Here is a 20967-nt window from a genome sequence, read left to right on the forward strand (position 1 = left end):
AACATCTGCTTGTGCTGATCTATGAACGCTTTCCCTGGCTCCATTAACCTCCCTTCTTTCTCTGTCTCTCTTTTTTTCCTGAACTGAAAATTATCATTTAAAATGTTCGGGGCTTTCATTTCTCTGTTAATCAAATTAAATCTCCTTAGCCACAGTTAAAATACTCTGTGAGGTTCTTCGACCAAAGGTCATTTGCCTTGCAATTAGAACTCATTTTTAATACAACAGGGGGGAAATAGAGAACCAGAGCTTTAGAATCAATAAAACTATAAATTACATGGAAAAGGAAATGGTAGCATCCTAGCTTGAAACACCAGATTTATTATCAAAGTGGGTAGTATTGTATCAACAAAGTACATAAGTTTTATAAAGAAAGAGAGAAGGAGACACACAGAGAGAAATCAATATTAACATGGGCTCACTGTTGCTTTAAACACTGCATTTGTGGTAACTAATTTTTACTTATTATTTTAGATTGTAAAAAGTCATATTGAAAAATTGTTAGTGGCTCAAGAAACCCTGTCTGCAGTATTTTCTAAGGCAAAACTCCACTGATTTTAATTAAAAAGGTCTGCAGAAAAGGTCCCATTATGTGTTCTGTATTTAATCCTGGTTAAGATGGGTTACTGAAGAGCCTCCTCCTTTCCCATGTTTTGAACAGGATCATGGTTAAGGTTGCAGCTAATATTTGTATTTAAAACTCAATTATTTGCTTTCATTTTGATTCACACCTGCTAGATAGGGAGAGAAAATTGTTCTTTCTGAGAGCAGCAAGTATTTTAAATGCATCACCTTCCACAGGCAGGATTCCCCTGTGGTAGCTCACATATATGATACAAAAAAACCTTGATGTGTGACCAGAAGATTGCTTGTTAGGTTTCCACTGCTTTCAGTGCACAGGCTGCCCCGCTGCCTTCTCAATGAAAAGCAGAGGGGAAATTTTTGCACGTTGTTGAATGCGGCTGGGACCTGATCCAGAACCCAGGGTAATAGGCATGTCTTCTTCTGTTTCAGCACCAGTGAAAGTGGGAGTCAACCTGTATGGTTGACCGGTCTCAAAACACATCACTGTGTTCAGAGAGGGGATTACATGGAGATTATCTGGATTTCTAGAGTCTCTCATCTGATTTGCAATCAAACTGTTTCATTAGAGGAGCCTCAGCAGAATTTTCTGTGGTTTCTGTCTATCTTCCTTATAGGCTTTACCGTGCCATTCAAACCCTGGGTTGAGAAAGATGTGATATGAAGAGAGAAAAGTCTGAAGATCTGAAGAGAGAAATCCATCTTTACTGATGGATTACCAGGTTCAGTAAACCTAATCTTTTGATTTGCAGTCTCAGGTGAGCTGAATCTCCCTAGGCAATGGGCCACAGTGGGTCCCACTCAGAGTCAACGGTACAAGCCTCTGCTAGCATTTAAATCTTTCTGTTTGTGAGCTGACTTGAAAGGAGCTTGGGTGATGCCTCTTTGAGTAAATCTAAATTCTGGGGGAACATTCATGTTCCTATGCATAAAGATATTGCACATATCTGGCACAGTGTGAGCTGAGGTATGTCATTCCTCACCCTGTTCTGACCAGAGGACAGATCTTCTCAGACCCTTTTTGCCTTACCCTCTATTTCTGTGACCATTGCCTTGCCTCCTAGCACTGTCAGAAATATAAAAAAATGAAATATATGGATGGGGGTGTAGTAAATTGCAAAACCCCACAGGGTCTTGCTTTTCTGCAATACCCACTTCCATGTCTAAACGTATTGTTCATGCTAATACTGTTTGCTGGAGGAGTGTTCCTCCAAGATAACATTTTTGCACAGTGAAATATGCGTGGTTCTTCGATAGCTCAGAGCAGATGGAATCACCTTTCAGTTTCTAGACAGTGGGGATTTTTTTTACTTTTTTTTTTTCCCCCAGCTTGGCATGAGGAACACAACACTACCCTAGCCAATGCATTTTGGTTTATGATCTGTCTGTCCTCACAGCTGCGCGTGGACGTGGAATCCACTGACATTACAGACCAGTGCTGCAGGGATTTTGTTTCTTGCAAAATGGACTATTCTAGTTAAAGTCTCCACCTTTGCTGGGCGCTAGCAGGAATATTTCACAACTTCACTAAGAATATAAATTGAGGCATGAATGGCATTTCCACTGTAACTGATGTTTTGCACAGGAGTTAGTTGAGGTAGTAAACCTGTTGCAAAAGTCAAGGAAAAGCTTTGTTTTATCAGTACAGAGAAGTTTCAATTAAAACTGTGTAGAAAGCCACCCCTGTGACTTAGCCCCTTCCATAACCTTCACCATCTTATGAAGGCAGTGAGAAGTCTGGACAAGTGGTTATTTTCCGAGACTCCTCCGATGTGCTCCCCCAGATTTGTGTCCAGACAGAGTCTGTGATTTATACAGATGTGCTTTGCACCTGAAGGCTCACCGGTGCACAGTGGAGGAGAGATTACCACTCCCCCTCACCCCCCATTTCCACCACCAGCCTCAACCTCACCCCCATCCCTTTTCATTACTTAACGAACCTGGTCTCCTGTGTTTTCTCTGCTCTTTATTCCATGTCACCAGGGCTGAGTGACTGCTGAAGATGAGAGGGCGTGAGGAGTGTGAAGAGGGAAGCTTCTGCCTTTGGTCTGAGCCTGACGGGGAATGATGAAAACCACATGGGCTATGAAAAAGTCCAGTCCAACTTTCTGTTTACCGAGCTCCCTAGAAACATCAACGTCTGTCACCAAGTTACCCCTAAAAGGGGCACCCCCTTGCTACAGGACCCCGATGGCAGGTCCCATCCCTCTTCCCGCAGCACGGGCTGGAGCAGAGGGGTGTTGACAGAGGGAAAGGGAGGTTATCCGGGATTTGGTGATGGCTGTATTAATAGACAAAGGAGATCAGAAGCGATACCCCTGGCTCAGCGCTGGGATGCCACCTCAGGCGCGGCCAGCCGGCCCGCAGCCTCCCTCCCACCCCGCAGCTCGCAGCCGGCCGGGGGGACGCTGGGGGCACCCACGGCCCGAGCTCCGTGTTCCCCCTCCCTGCAGCCGGGGGCCCTAAGGGGTGACCCGCTGAGCTGGGTGCGGAGGAGCTCGGCCTCCGGGCACCGCGCCCCCAGCGCCCCCCGCCGCGGGAGAGCCGCGGGGCGGCCAGCCGGCCGCAGCCCCGCTTCGTTGTTGTTACAATGCACACAACGAATTTTCCTCGTATTAGTCATTTCCCGAAGATCAAACCCGAAGACAGCTGCGAATGCAATCGATCCCTACAAAATGCGTTAGCGAAGCGTTCAATCAAAGTAGATATTTCCTTGGATTATTTCTTTTTTATTTTTTAATTATCGATAGCATATTGCTTTTTTTCTTTTCTTCTTTTCTTTTTTTTTTTTTTTTTTTTTCCTGGCGGCGAGTGGCCCGCCGAGTTACAACCCCGCGTAGGTCAGAATAAGAAAATGTGTAAACACTTATGCGCAAAGCCAAACGCTTGGGATGCAAAGAGCAACCGCTGGGCAGCGCCGGGAAGCCGGGCAGGCGGCGGGGCGGGCAGCAGGCGGGTGCCCCTGCTCCCGACCGCTCGGACACTTCCTACAACTGTTGCGAGGAAAACGCTCCATGAGTCCCTGTATTTTCCTAATCCCCCCGCTTCCCGCTGGCTACACCACATTTTACACCGATGTGAACACAGGCAAAAGAGCCTGTGACTGAGATTGGCTTCGTGTCCTCTCGCCGTTCCTCGTTTGGGCTTGTATTTGGTTTTATTTCATTTTTTTCTCTTTGCTACTTTTATTTTCTTGAACGGGGCAAATTTTTGCAGGGCGTTGAGTTTGTATTTATAAACTGAGCACCCGAAAAAGTCGTGAACTAGCTAATGGTTTCATCGTAATAGAGGTTGACCGTTATTCGGCCACGTTTTTATAAGAATCAATAACCCTGATTTAACTTTACGAGACATACACGTTCAAGGAAAGAAGATCGGAAAGCCAAAATAATTGTGCAAGTAATGGCTGAAAAATTCTCCGTGTGGAACAAACGGTTAAAATATGTCACTGCCCTATTAAAAAGAGCGCGGAAGCATTTTCCCGGGCCAATTTCTGCTCGTATTACTGAAATGAGTAATCCCTTTGAAGTTATATGGCAAAAAAAAAAAAAAAAAATTGGGCGCCTCACACGATCAAAATCAACAAAGTTTGCCCCCAAATTTTTAGGCGCAAGGGAAGACTTCCTTTCTCTAGAGTTCCCATTGATTTCAATGGTCTTTCTGAGCCTGAAACAGGAGTAACTGTGACCTGTAATATTTTATGACACATAAACCATTAAAGAATAATGTTAACAGTGAAAGTCGGCCAAGCGGTGTGCCTGGGGGAGAAAAGGAATGTTTGCCTTGGAAAGGAAGAAAGGGAAAAAGGAGAAAGAGGGAGAGAAAGAAAGAAAAGGTGAGAGAGAAAGTAAGACGCAGAAAAAGGCAGAAAGAAGGAAAGAAAAGAAAAAATTTTTTTTATTTATTTTATTGCGGTTTGTTCATATATTATTAATTTAATTATTTCTCTGTTGCCTTTTTGTGGTTACCAATTTACTGCGATCTCACAGAGCCAATTGCTTGGGGAGAACAAACAAGAGATCGTGCTCCTAAGCTTACGCGGAGAAAACATTCCGAAATGATCCTTTCCCCCCCCAAAAAAAAAAAAAATTACAGACAACCCCCCTTCCTCCCCGCCGGGTCAGGGCCCCCCCGCTGGGCGGCGGGCAGGGGCGCCTCCCCCTGGCTCCTCTCCCGGCCCACCTCGGAGGCCCCCCCGGGGCCTGGCCCAGCTCGGAGCCCCCACCCCCGCGGGGCCCGGCCGGGAGCTCATCGACTTTCGGGCAATGTCTGTGCGGGAGCGGGGGCAGCTCCTGAGATACGATTTGCCGGTGAAACCCCGCTTGAGCCTATATCCAAACGTGAGCTGCCATTAGAGAGGTACTAATATATCCCTGTTAAGCATGCATTTATGCAGTGATTACGTGAACTTTGGCCTTTGAAGGGTCCCTGCAATTAGCAGCAAGTCCATCGCGTTTTGCCCAGATTTCTCTCTACTCTTTTCCCATAAAGGATGGAGAGGGGAACACAGCCCCGCGCCTCCCTCCAGCTGTCGGGCGCCTCCAGCCGCCTCCCCACCCAACCCCCCGTCTCTGCCGGGAAGAAAGAACGCCCCAAGCACCCCTCCCTTCTTCCCCGGGCCCCCTCGGAAACGCAGGATGCCTTGCGGGTCCTGTTTCCCGCACCCCCGGTACCTCTCGCCGGGGGTACCCGCCTTGGCCGCAGCGCGGGGGCGGGGGGGGCCGCTGGGCTTTTGCCATCTCCGCAAAAGAGCGGAAAGCGGGTAAGATTTAGTAAATACCGCTGGGCAAAAACGAGAGGAAACTTGCTGCTGCCGGGGAGACAGTGAGAGGGAGAGGGATGACTCTGTGATTGTTGCCTTTACCAAGGCTGTGAGATTAACCACTGGGACTTATTCTAAAGTGACCCATCACCGAATTCATTTCTGCTTGAACTTTCGGTGAACCTGAGATTAAAGAGGGGAGAGCAGCTAAGCAGTTTGTTGTTAGCTGCCTTTTCAACAGCCCTTTCAGACTGAGTAAATATTGATCGGTTTCAATCTGATTGCCCCAGAGGAAAACGCCGAAGCATCTCAATAGCCTCCAAAAGTAAACTTTAAAGGTGAACGGCTGAAACGGCCTTAAGTATGATAGGACGATGCTAAACTCCCTTTGACATTTGGACGCGGATTGGGTTGGAGTTTGGCTTTGGGGTTTTTGTTTGTTTGTTTGTTTGTTTTGGGGGGGAGGTCTTAATTTTTTTTCCCCCGAGATTCTAGAGAGAAAAATTTAAATAAATTTTAAAGGTGTAAAAACCAAAAGAATCCCTATGACCCGAAGGGCAAATTAGTGTCTCCATCAGGGCAACGCACGCTCTGAATTTTTTAGCGAAATTTTTGTGGTAGAATCCTTAAGCTAGAGATTTTCGTTCCTCTTCCCCACACCCCCTCACCCAAAAAGGCTGATCGCATCGAAATAATAACAATAATGCTAAAAAAATGAGCCAGGATCGGGAGGTTTGGGGTATCTTTGCTTGAAATCGATCAGGGCTGCGGAAAATAAAATTTAAAAAAAATAAAAAAGAAAGATAACCCGGGGTTTGGGCTTGGAAGGAGCAGGGATTCTTTGCCGATGAATCGCTCACCGCAGATTGACGCACTGACAAGTGTCTTGTCTCTCGTATTTACGCTATAATTTATGGCTGCTCTTTCTAACACATTAAGTCAACACCGGGGGAGCCGGGTTGCAGATCCGGATTCCAGCAATGTTTAGATCCAGATTTCGATATTGAAATGCCCTCATTGGCATGCAAATGCCACTTTAGCACATCCAAGTCTCTGGAAGAAGGCCATCTGTTTTGCTTTGTGGCTTTACACTAATAAACAAAAGGTAAAGTATATGGCAGGCGGGGAAATGAAAGAAGTAGAGGCATCGGCGGGAGCCTTTGGAGACAGCTCTGCTCCCTTGCAGATAGCTCGGCTCTTGATGTGGCCGCCGCGCCTTGCAAATCGGGGCTTGTCTCTTTTGACGCCCAAGTGTAGAAAATTTCGTTGAAGTCTCTGCGGATCCCGCAAAGCCGAGCCTGCGCGGGCAGCCGGGCCCCGGGAGAAGCCCGGGAGCACTCCTCCGCAGCTGGGCCGGGCAAAGGAAATTCAAGAGGCAGCAGTGACTTAAGACACCCCCATCCCGTCCAGCTGAGCATATCCCTGCTCCCTCCTGCCACCCGGTTTCTCCCCACCGTCCCCGACCCGCTATTATATTTGACACCTCTTGGAAATCTTGTGATATTTACCTGCGAGAATTTGCCCTTTTTCCCGAAAAAAAAAAAAAAAAACAAAAAAAACGAAGTGGTGGTGATGGTGGGGAATGGGTTGGGGTTAATGCCAGAAGCACCTGGGAGCCACCTCCCACCTTGGCACCCGTCAGCCGCCGGGGATGGTAGCCTGGGGGGGCGGGGGGAAGAAGCCGGACCATCTTAGTGCCCGGGCTAATTAAATGTGCAGCCCTTGGCAAGGGGCCTGCGATGTGAGGAAAGACTGGCTGAAGACAGTTTCTGCTTTTGAAGCATGCTCTATTTATCTAAGTGTCAGCATCCATCCCGAGGTGAAAAGGTTAGCACTTGACCCAGGAAGTTCTCGTGTTTGTGCTTCAGAAATAGATCGGGATCATAAATTCCTCCCAGCTACGGAGGAGGGAGAGGAGGGCCTTATATTTTCTAAAAATAATATTATTTGAGCATAGGAAAGGAAGAAGTTTTGTGCTATGAGTCGGGCTGGGAAGCCGGAGCTCTGACCCCGGCAAAACAACGCATGAGGAGTGACGTTGGGAGATTCTTCCTCCCTCTCCCCCTTGGAAAGGCCCCAGCAGCAGAAAATAAGGGAAACCAAACCGCTGAGCCCAGCCTGTGACTCGGCGCTGACGTCATGCAGAGGTAGGCAGACGAGGGCTACCTGAAAGTGGAATATATTTATTACAGACATTATAAGGACCCGTAAATCCTGCCCTGGCTTCCATCACCGGTGGAATCCCAGAGCCTTTTATGATTGTACAGAAAATCAGGAGGACATTTCGCTCACACACGACAACTGATAGAACTCAGTGTACCCGCAGTACAGCAAAGCACGGTGCGTCATGCAATGGTCCAGACACCAACCACAGAAATTATACATTCATTGGCCATTCGTCACATTCACGAGTAGGCTGAAAAGACATCGAGTCTAAAGGAAGGCTAATATGAAAATAGGAAGAGGTGAGGTCTTTTGGACGGTTATACCCTTTGGTTGAGCATAATCCAGCACAGCTTTTGGGGGGGTGGGGGAGGAAGAGGGGGGGCAAGCACACCGGGTAAGGTTTACAAAACCTAGTGCAATTGAAGCCTTGTTTGTCACGTTTAAAGAAATAGCGCTACTTTTTTTTTTACTTTTTTTTTTCTTTTTGAGGTATCTGCTTGAGCTAAAGACGTTGATATGGTCGTCGGCTTTACCAATATAAAAGTGGATCCAGTTTGGCGAATGCGCTCACCCTGCTTAACCTGATAATCGAAACGTCATTTTCTAGAAAAAATCTGTAAAAAGATAAATCTCTCGGACAAAGTATTTACAAGCAACAAACTCATAGACACGAACAAAGAATAGATTAAATTAAGGGGATGAAAGTCCTATAAGTCGTGTAAACACTTGCAATAGTGCATCTCTTCGTGAGGTTATGTACCCTAGGTCTTTCACTCAGGGAAACTCAGAGGAACGTCCTTGCAGCGGAGGAGGGAGACCCTTACGCGTGTGCTAACACAGCTCCTCCAGCAGAAGGGCGGGGGGGGGGGGGGTTTCGGGTCGGGGAGGGGGAGAAAATCTTTTGGCACCAAGGCGCCGGGGCCCGGCTGCTGGGAGGCGAGGGGGTGGCGGAACTGGCCGGGCAGCGGCGAGGAAAGGGGGAGCGCCGGGACCTCTCGGGGAGACCGACCGACCGACCGATGGACGGAGCGAGGGGCCGACATAACGGCGGTGAACGGAGGCGAACTGCGCTGGCGGGGGCGTCGCGCCGGGCGGCCGTCGGGGCGCGGCGGGCCTCAGTTGGAGGCAGTGAGGGTGTCGGAGGCTGAGGAGGCGGGCGAGGCGCTGCAGGGCGACGAGCAGGACTTCTCCGAGGAGTCCTCCGCCTTCTCCTCGCAGCCCGTGGGGGCGGTGGGGGAGATGGGCAGCAGCCCCTCTTTCTCCCGTTTCTTTTGCTTCATCCGCCGGTTCTGGAACCAGATCTTCACCTGAGTCTCGTTGAGCTGGAGGGAGGCAGCGATTTCCACCCGCCTGGCCCTGGTCAGGTACTTGTTGAAATGAAACTCCTTCTCCAGCTCGGTGAGCTGCTTGGTGGTGAAGTTAGTTCTGACGGTGTTGGGCTGCCCCACGAAGCCATACTCGCCAGCCTTGCCTGCGAGGGGACATGCAGCGGTAAGTAAGCGCAAATGATTTATAGGCGACGTAATCAATATGTCCACACCGGCTAAGCGATAGGGAGCAAGAACTTCTTAGGATAAGAGGGAAGCCCCGGCAGGGTGAGTGATGGAGTGCGAGGTGCTAAACCGGAGTCAGCCTCTAGTGTCAGAGGAAACTTGATAAGTGGTTTATGAATTGCAAGAAATATGACCGCGGGAGAGGCGGAGAGGGGGAGTCAGGGATAAGCGGCGCTGGCTTCCAGCGCGGCGGGCAGACGGCTGAGGCTGCTCCCAGAGGTGCGGCCCGCCCCACCTGGCCGGCGCCTCGCGGGACCCCGCACCGCTTCCCCGCACGGCAGAGGGGGAGAGAGAGAGGAGCGGCCCCTGCCCCGACCCTCCCGCCGGCCACTGACCTGTTTTGGGTGGGTTTCTCTTCACTTTCATCCAGTCGAAGGTTTGCGCCGCCGGCGAGGTCTCGGCGGAGGGGGAGCGGGCGTTTTCCCGGTGGCCGGCGTGGAGGGGAGAGAGGGCATGGTTGTAGGTGCCCAGGGGCAGGCTCTGCTGCTCCTGCCCGTAGGGGGGAGGCACGTACTGAGCGGGACCCCCCGCGTAGCCCTGGTGCGGGTGCGGGTGCTGAGCGGCGGCCGAGGAAGAGGAGGAGATGCTCCCCGAGTAGACGGCGGGGGCGCAGGGGGGGAAGCCGCCGCTCAGCTCCGCGTCCTGCCCGAGGGGGTAGGGGCCGTACGCCGGTCCGAAGCCCTGCGCCCCGTAGGTCGGGCCGCAGCCGGGGTGTGCATAGGACACCCCCAGGCCGCCGTGGTGCTGGTAGGCGGCGGGCTGGGCCGGCGGGTGGTGGTGGTGGTGGTGGTGGTGGTGGCGGTGGGGGCTGATGGGCACCCCGCGGCCCGCCAGGAAGCGGTCCTCCCCGCTGCAGCTGCCGGCGCTGACGGCGCAGGGCTGGAAAGTTGTAATCCCGTGGTCGGGGTGGTAGGCGCGGGCGGCGCAGCCCCCCGCTTCGCCGCCGAGGACGGGGTACTCGAGGAAGGAGCTCATCCTCGCCGCGTCCCTCTGTCACGCCACCACCGGGTCTTCAGCGTCCTGCGGGGCCGCGCCAACTTTCCCACTTCCTCCATGGGGCCGGCAGGAAAATGACACGAAGGTACAGGCAGCGGGCAGGCACGTGGGGGGCGGCAGCCAATGGCTGCGGCGCCTGCGGGACTTTCCCGGCTCCTGCCGCTGATAGATCGCCGCGTCGGGGGCATTTAAACGCCGAGCGCTCCGACGGCGCGGCGCGGCGCGGAACCTCGGGGCAGGGCGGCGGCGGCCCCCCGGGGGGCGGCGGGGCGGGGGGGGGGGCTGTCATCCCGCCGCCGGGGTCCCGCCTGCCGGCTGAAAGGGGAAGGCAAGGAGAGACCCTGCGGCTGCGCCCGACTCGCGGAGCCCACCGGCCGTGCCCTCCAGGGTGAGTGCTGCTGCGGCAGCGAGGGTGCCCCGGCGCCTCCCCTGATGTCGGCGCTGTCAGGACAGCGCTGGACACCTCCGTCGCTGCCCCCCCCCGTCCCCTGTAGCCCCCTATCTCCCGGCCGGGACGCGGGAGGGGCGGCTGGATCCGCGGTGCAAGGGGGGGCTGGAGGGGCAGCGTTGAGACCGTCGGCCCTGGGGACAGGGATGAGGATGGGACCGCGAATGTGTTTGGAGACTGCTATGGGGATGAGGATGGGACCACGGATGTGGTTTGGGACTGCTACGGGGATGGAGACAGGGACGGGGATAATGATAAGCGGAGAATGGGGATGGGGCCGACGATGGGGATGGGGATGGAGATGGGTTGGGGACGGGGCCGAGGCATCTCGCTGCATCTGCCCCCGCCGCAGTCCCAGCGCGACGCGACGCCAAGAGTTAAAGGGGCTTGTCCAGCCGCATCACCAGGAGGCCGCGGACATTAGCATGGAAATGAGCCGCTTTTGGGACTGACGGCCATTGTGCTCTCCCGGGCCCGCCGGCCTCCCCCTGGCCCGCATCCCTGCTCCCCCCGCACCTCCGCCGGGCTCACCCGCGCCAGCCCGGGGCTGGGGTAGGGGAGGAGGAGCCAGGGGCAGGGGATGGATGATGGGGGGGGGGCCCGCGGCCTCCGCAGCCCATCTGCTGGGTCCCCGCGGCGCCGCTGCCGCCCGCCCGCCCTGGGACCGGGCGGGGGGAAGGCTGCCCGGGGTGCCGCGGGTCGCAGCCCGGCGGCCCGGGGAGGCGGCCCGGGGCAGGGGCAGAGGAGCGGCGGGAGGCGCAGGGTCCGCCGCCCCGGCCTCTTTGTCCCTGCGCTCCGCCAGCCGGGCCGGCAGTGGCGGGAGGTGGCAGATGGCCAGTGGTAGAGGCGGCCCCAGGACCCTTGGGAACCGCGCTGAGCATCGACTCCAACACACCCTTACCCACCCCCAAGGAAAAAAAAAAAAAGGGTCCGTAGATAGAGAAGGAGGGAGGGCGATGGGAGGTGGGTTGCACACTCATATTCGGTTTACGTATGCGGAAAAGGAAGGAGAGGGTAAAGGCCGGGCATCCGTCCGTCCCGGGGCACCCAGCCGTCTGCAGGGAGACAAGACGGCACCAACACACTTCAAAGAGGCGTCCTGCGAAGCGCTAACCTCGGGGATAGGTGGCTGGAAAGTCATGTTCCCTGCCAAAAGCTCCAGGAGGGGCTGCCCCCTCTATTTCTGCAGGTGCATTTCCAGGCGGCTCCTACGTCCCTCTGTTCTCACGCTCGGTTCCTGTTTTGAAATCCAAAAGGCTCTTCTACCCTGCCAGCTCTCCCTGATCACGAACACACACATAAACCCTCAAGCTCCTCCCTCCCACATGAACAACATCCTCTTCTAGGTGCAAAAGCTCTCTTACTGCTATTAGGTCAGCCCTTATCCCATGCCACTTCCACGGCCCCTCTACTGCCAGCCAAAACCGAAGAGCTGGTCTCTCCACCACGCGTCTATCTCTATCACCTCAGTATTTCTATTTGTTCTGATTTACTACTCCAGCATGGATGGTTAAGGAGCCCTTTGGAAAGGTTCGGTTTCTTAAACTCCAGGGGGGCGGGGTGGAGGATCAGAGCAACAACACTCCAGAGGCATTTATGGCATTATACTGCACCGATTTTGGCTACGGTTACAGCTGTAAACACATTTATTTCATTCTTGTAAACCAGTTGTGATAAATACTGCATAAGGCAGAGAAAAAAGGCAGGCCGCTGGGACTGTTTACTAATAAAAGGGCTGGCATCTTTTCAGTGCTTTTTCAGCCAGCCAAGAAAAAAAAAAAAGTATATTTTACTATAAATAGATCGGGTTTACCCCTAAATTCCGCCGAATCACAGCACCTCTCTTACAGTCTCCAGCATCCTGAAATCCTTTTTCTCTCCCTTTTTCGTGCTATTGTCTCTTTTGTTGCATTGCCTCCCTGGCGAGGCTTTGGGGCTTTGCTGCCTGTACTGTGCGTGGGGGCAACCTCATGAGAAGGGCCGGAGTAAAGGGGGACACCCCCACCCTCCGGCGCGGGGGGCTGCCGCCCCTTCCCTCTGCCCGCAGGCCGACCCGGCCCCTCCGCGGCTCCGCTCCGCGTTTCCCGCCCGGGACTGGGGCCGAGGGGGCGATCCCGGCGCTTTAGGCTTTTCCGTGGGAGTGTGCCCCTGCTGTGGCCCCAGGGCTCACCGGGAGACTCGGTGGCGACTCCTGCTCGCTGAATCCCCCCTTTTATTTTAACGAAGTTTGCGAGAAGTTTCAATCTCGTAGCGTCTTTTCCTCTTTTTTCTTTTTTTTTATTTTTTTAAAGCATTGTCAGCATCCAGAAACCTGGGCACAAAAGTGACCCCAGCCCCTACGTCCACGTTGCAGTCCGATTTAACCCAGTGGCAGAGGAGTTAAAATGCCAGTAAGGCTGCTCGTTTTCCGCAGGGACAGGGCTGGAGCAGAGAGAAGGACAAGAAGCAGGGCCGAGGTTTCACCGCGTCCGCAGCTCAGCCAAGCTGTTGTTTTAAAAGAGCAATAAAAATGAGTTATGACTAAACGCCTTCTCACTTAATGGTTTTAGACGGGGATCCCCAGCCCCGGCAAATACGTAAGAGGATTTTTATTTGTGCATGTGTTCCTGCAATTGATCTCTTTGATGACATTCTCATTCATAGAAAGAGTTTGATTTATGACTTTCGGAAGAATTGCGTTCAGCCCTTCCAGCTATAACCCACGCGTCCCAACTCCACAACGTGTTGCAGAGCTGGGAGACAACATTCCTCGCATGGACGGGCAGCAGAGCCCCGGCCACAAAGCCCGCGCAAGCCCTGCTCGTCCGTGCAATGTAACCACAGGCTCACACGCACTCACACCCAATCACACGCACACAGGGAGACACGATCGCACCCGCCCGGGATCGCCCGGCCCCGGAGCGGCAGAGCCCCGCTGGCATCTGTTGCTCGGTTTTATCCCGAAGGACGGGGCTCACCCTCCGCTTCGGGGCCCGGCAACGCCGCTAGCCGGGTGGTGGGCAATGTGGTGGAGAACTCTGAGAGCCCATCTTTGCTGCCGCCAGCAGAGAGTGAGCACCCCCGAGGAAATTGTAACTTTAAGGTCAGAGTTTCCCTTTTTCGTTATCAGTCCTTCGCCCCGCGAGAAGTTTTAAACAGAAAAATATCTTCGGCTGTGCCCCCTCAGCGCCCCTCAAAAGAACGGAATGGAGGGGCTGAATCCTCCCTAAATTTCCCCCCTCCCCCTCCTGCGTTTCTGCCACCCGTTTGATTTCGCAGGCACTAACTTCTCCATTTCCTCTCCTTCTAGGGCTGATTCCTTGGACCGCTCAGCATGTGAGAAGTAACCAGGAGCAATCTCTGTGAGCTCTGATATTTTTTAAGATACGCTTCTTGAAACAGCTTGCTGGCTGCTAAGCACTACTTTCTAGAAAAACAAGATTATTTCCTCCCCCCCCCAAAAAAAAAAAAAAAAAAAAAAAAAGCGCCTTTCCTGTACGTAACAGGCTAGTTTCTGCAGGAGACGCTTATCCTACCGAGTGTCTCTTATGTTTTGCCTGTAAGGGAGAAAGTGCTCGTTCATGCTTTTGTTACAGCTCAGCATTTCCAAGCTTTGTATCCTCACGGAGATAAGATGCTACATTTATACATTAAAAGGAAGAGGTCTCCATCAAAGCTGTGAATGGTTTTAGTTTCTTTGGTTTGTTGTTTGGTTTGGGTTTTTTTTTCCCCTTGTGAGAGCGCTTGCAATAAAGATTTTGAACGTGGTTTTCCTCTCTAATAAATGTCCTAAATTGCCATAAGGGGCGAGCTTGTAGTCAGAATGTTGGATTTTGGTTATTAGTAAATTAAGAGTAGAAGGGAGGGGCAGAAATACCCATCATGTTATCAGTCTTGAAAGGAGAGAGAAAAAGAGAGGGAGAAAGAGAAAGAAAAAAAGAGAAAGCTTCTTGTAGCAAACAAGAATTTATTCTACCAAAAATACTTATGACAACGCATCCTAATGCAATACAAAAATAAAAAGAAAGTGAAGATACAATTCCTATATGATCACTTTCTTACAGACCTCATATATTGCTTTCATAGAAGGACCTAGAATGTGGCTAGGTTAAAATTGAACACAACTAAAACTTCGTAAGAAACGGCAAAATGGCACAGCAGAGGGGGGCAACAAACAGAAAATACTGACCAGGAAAAGGGAGGGGGAAACAATAAAATTAATTCGCAGGAAAAAAAAATTAAGAAGAATGAGGAGGAGAAAGCAGGACCCTTGGAGAGGACGTCTTTAATTTCTCAGTAATTCAGATGCTGCAAGTCAATTGTAGTGAGTGTGTCTGTAAAAAAGTCAAAACTGTCAGCAGAAATATCTACGGGACTGTCCAGAGATCCTGGCAAACTGGGGGAAACTGCATCTGAAAGCTGTAGGCAGGAATCTGTGGAGAAAACGTTGAAGTCCTGTAAAGAAGGGACATCTAGGGCCTCAGGACTGTCATTGTTCAGGCCAGCTGCACAGTTCTGGGCCATTGTTGAGAGACAGTTTTGAACAGTGGGTGACTGATGTTGAAAATGTTTCAGATTTTTCTCATTGCTCGTTAAAGGCGAAACGGGGAAAGTTTGGGACTCGCCATTGTGCGCATTCTGCGCCTGCTGCTGGGAGAGGGCATTCTGCTGGAAAGCGTAGCCTTCCCGCTCCAAGAGAGCGCCGGAGACGTTGCTGAGGGCTTGCTCGAAGAGGGATTTCTCCTCCTCCTCCTCCTCCGCCGCTTTCTCGGGGTCCTCTAGGCTCTTAAATTTCCCCTCGCTGTTTTGGTTCTCCTTGCACTGGGTCTGTCTCTTGTGCTTCATCCTCCTGTTCTGGAACCAGACTTTGACTTGTCTCTCGGTCAGATCCAGCAAGGCTGCAATCTCAACCCTCCTTGGTCTACAGAGGTACTTGTTGAAATGAAATTCTTTCTCTAGCTCCAAAAGCTGGGTGTTGGTGTAAGCCGTCCTCAGCCGCCTAGATCCACCGCTACTGCTATCGGGGATTTCAAGGGGGTCTGTTAAAAAAAAGAAAAAAAAAAAAAAAAGAAAGAAAGAAAAGAAAAAGAAAAAGAAAACCACCAGCACCGCACGCACACGCACCCCAAAGCACCACCGCCAGAACAGCGAAAGCAAAAGCACACGCACGCACCCCCAAAACAGATAAATGCACGGATTGAATTTCAGCACCCGAGCACATCGCATCCCGGGGCGGGGTGGGGTGGGGGGAGTCCTCTCTCTGCACGTATGTGTCTATATCTATATGTCCATATAGCATAAAATAGCACCCGCAACAAAATGGCCGCCTTTGGATGCAGTAAACCCATTGTGTTGTGCTGCTGAGCGCTGGGTGCTGCGTGCCCCTCGGCCCCCTCGGCCAAATCACTGCCTCCGGCTCCCCAACCTCCCCACACCAGAGCAAACTTTATATTAGCCATACCGCAATTTATAATTAATGCATCAGCTGCTTAGCTGAGCGGGAGCAATCTATCACTCTTCATTACTGTCAAATATCCTAACTCTAGGACGGCGAGACAAGAGAGGTCAGCTCCAACTCAAATAAATCATCCCGCATTAAGCAAGTTTGGGGAAAGTTTGGCTTTCCAGCGAGCCCCGCCAGCTCCGTCCTCCCCGACCGCCCGCCCCTCCGCCTCGTCCCCCCGCGAAGCCGGGGGGATGCGGGGAGCCAAAAAAAGCGGCCCGGCGGGGCCGGCGGCAAGTCTTTGGACTGACCTTTGTGGCTGAGGCAGGCAGGTCCAGCGGCTGAGGCGGAGGCCGAGGCGGGCGGCAGCGCGGATCGCTTGGACGCCTTTTTCTCTTTCATCCAGGGGTACTCCGGGGGCGGCGGGGCGCCGGCGGGGCCCGGGCTGCCGCTGCGGCCGCGGGGGCTCGCCTTGGGGCGACCGCCGCCGCTGTGGCGAGGGTGGCTGCCGGGGTTCAGGCTGGGGATGGTCTGCTCGAAAGGAGGAGGAATCAGTGTCGAGTGTGAAAGCGTCGAGTTCTTGATTGATGAACTTTGAAATGTATCACCGACAGGGGGAAAAGATGTCAGGCACTCAGCAAGCGATGGCTGGCTATTGATAAAACCGATCTCTCGCTCAAATGCGAAATTCATGGCCTTCAACTGGCAGCCCCCGCGGAGAAAAAGTTCCCTCGGATTCAGGGGGCTCGGGGGGGGGAAGGCCCAGGAAAAAGGAGAGAGAGGAGAAAAAAATATAGCATAGAAGATCGCTGGTGGGGTGTTTTTTTTCTAATTCACTGATTACAGCCGTATGGGGACCGTGCTACTATTAAACTATTGAATTCATGGAGACAAGGTTGAAATTGGACCGAATTGGCTGTCACATGATTGCCTCTGCCCAATGACAATTTGGGCTTTAATCAAAAGAAGCCACTGTCTGTTTGATTGATCCAAAAAAGTCGGGAAGGAACGCCTCATTGGGGGCCAGAAAGGCTTTATTTACACTTTTTTTAAAGAGGGAAATGATATCTCGAGTATCTATCCCCTTGGCGTCCTAATCTGAAATGATCGGGGGTGGGGGGCAGGGTGCGTGTGCGTGGATATGTTTGTGTGAGAGGCTGCGAGTGTGTGTGTGTGTGTGTGTGCGAGAGAGTGTGTGTGTGGCTGCTTGTCCTGCAGCCTGCTGCCTCCCTCGCCTCCACCCGCACACTCTTCTCTCATTGTTTGGGACTGTCAGGAAAACGCTTTGCACCTCACAAATCATTTAAGCACCTCAATCTGACGCCTTGAGTCATTAACAAAGTAATCCATTAATCTTCAAACTTTTGACACCGCCAGGCCCCCGCATAAGAAGTTGCACCCAGGCAGGAGTCTGAAGCAGAGGGTCTTGATTTTTTCCTAGGAATAGCGCTTCCTCCAAAACTAGTTTCTCCTTCCCGACTCAGCCTCGATGGGCTCCTTTTGCTTTCTTTTTGTTATTATTATTATTTTTCTTGTTTGTTTCTTTTTTCCTTTTTCCTTTTCTTTTTTCCTTTATTTTCTTTATTTTCTTTTCTTTTGTTTTCCTTTTTTTCCTTCTTTTTTTTTTTTTTTTTTGGTGGCTATCGGGTGTACAGTACGGAGAACAATTGGCCGCCGGTGCCGAGCCATTGTTTAACAGGATCTTCCTCAGCAACCTTGCTTCTAGGGGAAGAGTCAAATAGGCAGCAGCCCTTGTGCTTCATGACTTCCCTCTCCAGTTGGCTTCCCGGGATTGGACCGTAAAACATAACCCTAGGAGTACCTCTCTGGGAGAGCCAAATCGCGAGGCTGCAAACGCGTCTGGCTGTTGCCTCTTTAAAAAAAAAACCAAATCTTGTGCCTTAGCTTGCAAACGATACTCCCGTCTGCTGGCATAATTTGCTTAATAACCGTAGTAGGCTGGGTCTGGTGAGTATTTTCGATTACCAGGAAATATATGGGCTGGTAGCGGGTTTGTTTTCACGGGACCAGGCAGAGCGAAAATGCTGCGGGGTTATGACTTGAGACGGCACTCGCCTCCGACGCTTGGTTTTCGCCGCCGCCGCCTCCAGTGGCCCCTGCTAGGTCGAGGCAAGTCCCGAATTTGGATGTTTTGGGCACAATTCTCCAACCAGGCTGAGGCGAGAAGGAGAGCGATGACAATGATGGCCACAATCCCCGGCCTGATGAATCCTACGGTCACAGCCTCCCCGGGCAGCCCGGACGGGGTTTGCCTTCCCGCGGAGCCCGGGGTGCCCGGCGGGGTGGGGTGCGCTGGGAGGCCGAGGGGGGAAGGCGCTTCCGAGCCGCTCTCCGCGTCTTCGAGGAGCAGGAGACCATCGCCAGGGCGATGCGGTGCCGTCTCGCTTTATTCTCGGAGTTGCCAAAAAGGGGTCGGCAAGCTTCTTCGTAATTAAAAAAAAAAAAAAAAAAAAAGAAAAAGAAAGGGGGTGGGGGGTGGAGGGAAAACAAGACCCCGAGCACTCAGCGGATCCGTCTGCGTCCAGACTGCACGAAGTGCATTTTTAAAAATCGGTTTTAAGTTAATGCACCCACAAGATGTAGCATATCTGCGAAGGCATTGGAGAGAGGGGGAGGGGAGGGGCCGGGAGGCTTTAAATGGGCTTTTTGGTGGTTGCTTGTTTAAATAAAATATAGAACGAGACCTGTCATTTAATCCCTCAAAAGGGATGCCTTACAAATATCGATGCTGTTGGAAAATGCAAGGGGTTTAATTTTCTTGCTTTTAGTCCAAACAAAGCTCTGGTGGTGTCTGCGCGCGATCAATCTTGGCCGCCAAAAGGTTTGACAGCTACTGGCCCTTAAGAACACATTTAAAGCTTCTTGCTCTTTCCAAGATCAAATGTGGCCGAGAAAAGAGGCAGAGCAAGAAACGCAAGTAAACAAGGAAAAAAGCTGCTTTTAAAATATGCTGGCAGAGGACTGGGCTGCTTGTGGGAAAAGTCCGGCTTTATTTTGCTTCTCAGTGCCTACCTTGGGGCCGGGCTTTTCCTTTTCTTTTTTTTTTTTTTTTTTCCCCCCTCTGGAAAATATTGGGATTAACAGCAGGATGACAAATAATAAAGAGAGAGGTTTGGACTTTAACCAGGCTTTGTGAGTAAAAACCTGTGTGGGTGTCTCTATTCTGCACATTTGTTTCTTGTGGTCAGTCTAATACAAAAACCACCTGGAACAAAACCTTTGGAGAGAGGACGCGAAATTCTTGGGCAAATCAATTACTTCTGCCTCCAGAGGGATCTTTTAATGGGGAGAATCTAAAATGCAAAAATACAAATTCTTATTTGCAACCTACGGGCTCCGACGAAGGGGTTGAGCACGGTTTCTGGGAAGAAGGGGGCAAAATCGCCTGTATTTTATCCTTCTTCGGAGTGGGGGGGTGGATGGGGGGAGTGGGTGTGAAACACCAAATTCCTTCTCTTCCAACGTTTCCCGAAATGGAATTCGTGGTGCTAAAGGAGGCACACAGTAAGAATCACCGACTGTACCGTTACCTTTTGTTGTATCTAACCTAACTGATCCGAGGGGAGGGGGCCCGGCTTGGATTTTATACGGGCGCTGATTTAAAACGAGCAATGTCTTGCAATGTTGCAAAAATGCTTCCTTCGCCTACAAAACAATAATCAGTAGTTGGTCTGTGTCGGGTAATAATCAGGTTTCAATGAAAAATATCAGACTGCATAACCTTTCCCTCCACGGTTACACATCTATATATACAATAAACAGCACGGTATAAATATATTTGCAATCCCTTTCTTTGACTGAGCATGCTTTATCTATTTATGCAGAAAAGCTCTATATAGATTCATGGGTGCATGACAATGTTTCAGGATCAGGCAAGGATGGTTCTGGGAACAAGATAAAGCCCAAAGATTAATAATATTTCAGCACAAGACCAAAATGGCGACATTTTTTTCTGTGCTCTAAAAGATACAGATGGTGAACAGCGTGCGTTATTATCTACACAGCATAGGAATATGTCTTTATAAACGTGCAGGGGTATATTTTACCTAGTCTATTAAGGTCCATTTTGATTTATCTTTCAAGTTTCAATCTAAAAATTACAGACATTTTGCCTGAAAGGAAGAAAAATCGGATTTGAGCACACGCTTGCGGGTTTCTGCCTTCCACCTCCAGCCGATTCGAACAGGAGACCCCCGCGGGTTCCCGTTTGGGGCCGGGACAGTCGCCTTTCTGCAGTACCGTGTGTCCCCCCCACCCCCCCCGCCCCCCAACACACACACGCACACACATCCACACCCCCGCGGGAAGAGAGGGAGCACAAGGCTCCCCTCCCCCACAGCCTCAGGCTGCGGTGGGGGTGAGGCAGATCAGCAAAAAGGAAACAACAACAAAATAAAAATATTAATTTTAAAAAATGAGATAGAGGGGGGAAAAAAAGAGAAAATCCACTTCTTTAAGGAAAAGAGAGGAAACGGCGGCGGGTGGAAGGAGCCGTGTCCGGAGGCAGCAGTGCTCGGCATCCACCCCCCAGCCGCCTTTGGGGTTCGGCCGGGGGCCTGCTCTGCCAGCCCTGCACCCCAGAGCTGGCGGGGCCGCCCCTCCTGGCTCCCCTCCTTCCACAGCGGGCGAGCCCGGGGACCATGCGGCCCCTCCGCGCCCGCACCCACGCGGGGCTTTATCCTGAGCTCTGCTCCCATGTGCTTCACACACACACGCGTACACGCACCCACACCCACCCACCCCCACAGCCGGCTGGCCTGCCCGGGAGGCAGGGGCTGCTCCCCACGCTGCTCCGCGGCCGGTCCCACGCCGGAGCCGCGGGGCGGGGGCGACCCACGCCCGCCTGACCTCCGCGCCGGGTGGGCGCAGGAGGAGGCGGCCGCCGCCGCCGGCCGTCAAACCACGCTGGAAACAAACCAACAACAAAAAAATCCCACCCAACATCCCTCTCTCTGCCTATGAAATGCTGAAAAGGCGTCGCGGGGCCTTGGGGTGGGTGAACGGATCCTCGTGTGAG

The 20967-nt window shown here is 52.1% G+C and overlaps 2 protein-coding genes and 1 long non-coding RNA gene across 3 annotated transcripts; 1 reads left to right on the forward strand and 2 right to left on the reverse strand.

Annotated features, from left to right (window-relative positions):
- Positions 1–7507: 7507 nt before the first annotated feature.
- HOXA1 (homeobox A1) lies at positions 7508–10308 on the reverse strand. Its single transcript, XM_075083126.1, has 2 exons — positions 9399–10308; positions 7508–8981 (listed from the first exon to the last, which is right to left on the reverse strand). The coding sequence occupies exons 1-2, from the start codon at positions 10036–10038 to the stop codon at positions 8626–8628; spliced, it is 996 nt and encodes a 331-aa protein (XP_074939227.1). The 5' UTR covers positions 10039–10308; the 3' UTR covers positions 7508–8625.
- LOC142052676 (uncharacterized) lies at positions 9854–14253 on the forward strand. Its single transcript, XR_012658939.1, has 2 exons — positions 9854–13589; positions 13797–14253. It is a non-coding gene; the product is annotated as an uncharacterized LOC142052676 (long non-coding RNA).
- Positions 14254–14753: 500 nt separating this feature from the next.
- On the reverse strand, positions 14754–20685 carry HOXA2 (homeobox A2). Its single transcript, XM_075083125.1, has 2 exons — positions 16241–20685; positions 14754–15525 (listed from the first exon to the last, which is right to left on the reverse strand). Exons 1-2 carry the CDS (start codon positions 16620–16622, stop codon positions 14780–14782), a joined length of 1128 nt encoding a protein of 375 aa, XP_074939226.1. The 5' UTR covers positions 16623–20685; the 3' UTR covers positions 14754–14779.
- Positions 20686–20967: the final 282 nt, after the last annotated feature.

The sequence above is a fragment of the Phalacrocorax aristotelis genome, chromosome 2 (genome assembly GCF_949628215.1).
Source record: "Phalacrocorax aristotelis chromosome 2, bGulAri2.1, whole genome shotgun sequence".
Taxonomy (NCBI): Eukaryota; Metazoa; Chordata; class Aves; order Suliformes; family Phalacrocoracidae; genus Phalacrocorax; species Phalacrocorax aristotelis.

Bases quoted from the DNA above. Each gene is read 5' to 3' on its own strand.
- HOXA1 (XM_075083126.1), bottom strand. From the start codon at position 10,038: ATGAGCTCCTTCCTCGAGTACCCCGTCCTCGGCGGCGAAGCGGGGGGC. The intron at 8,982-9,398 runs GTCAGTGGCCGG...GTCCCCTCGCAG, and splicing joins GAGAAACCCACCCAAAACAG to GCAAGGCTGGCGAGTATGGC.
- HOXA2 (XM_075083125.1), bottom strand. From the start codon at position 16,622: ATGAATTTCGCATTTGAGCGAGAGATCGGTTTTATCAATAGCCAGCCA. The intron at 15,526-16,240 runs GTCAGTCCAAAG...TTTTTTTAACAG, and splicing joins TGCCTGCCTCAGCCACAAAG to ACCCCCTTGAAATCCCCGAT.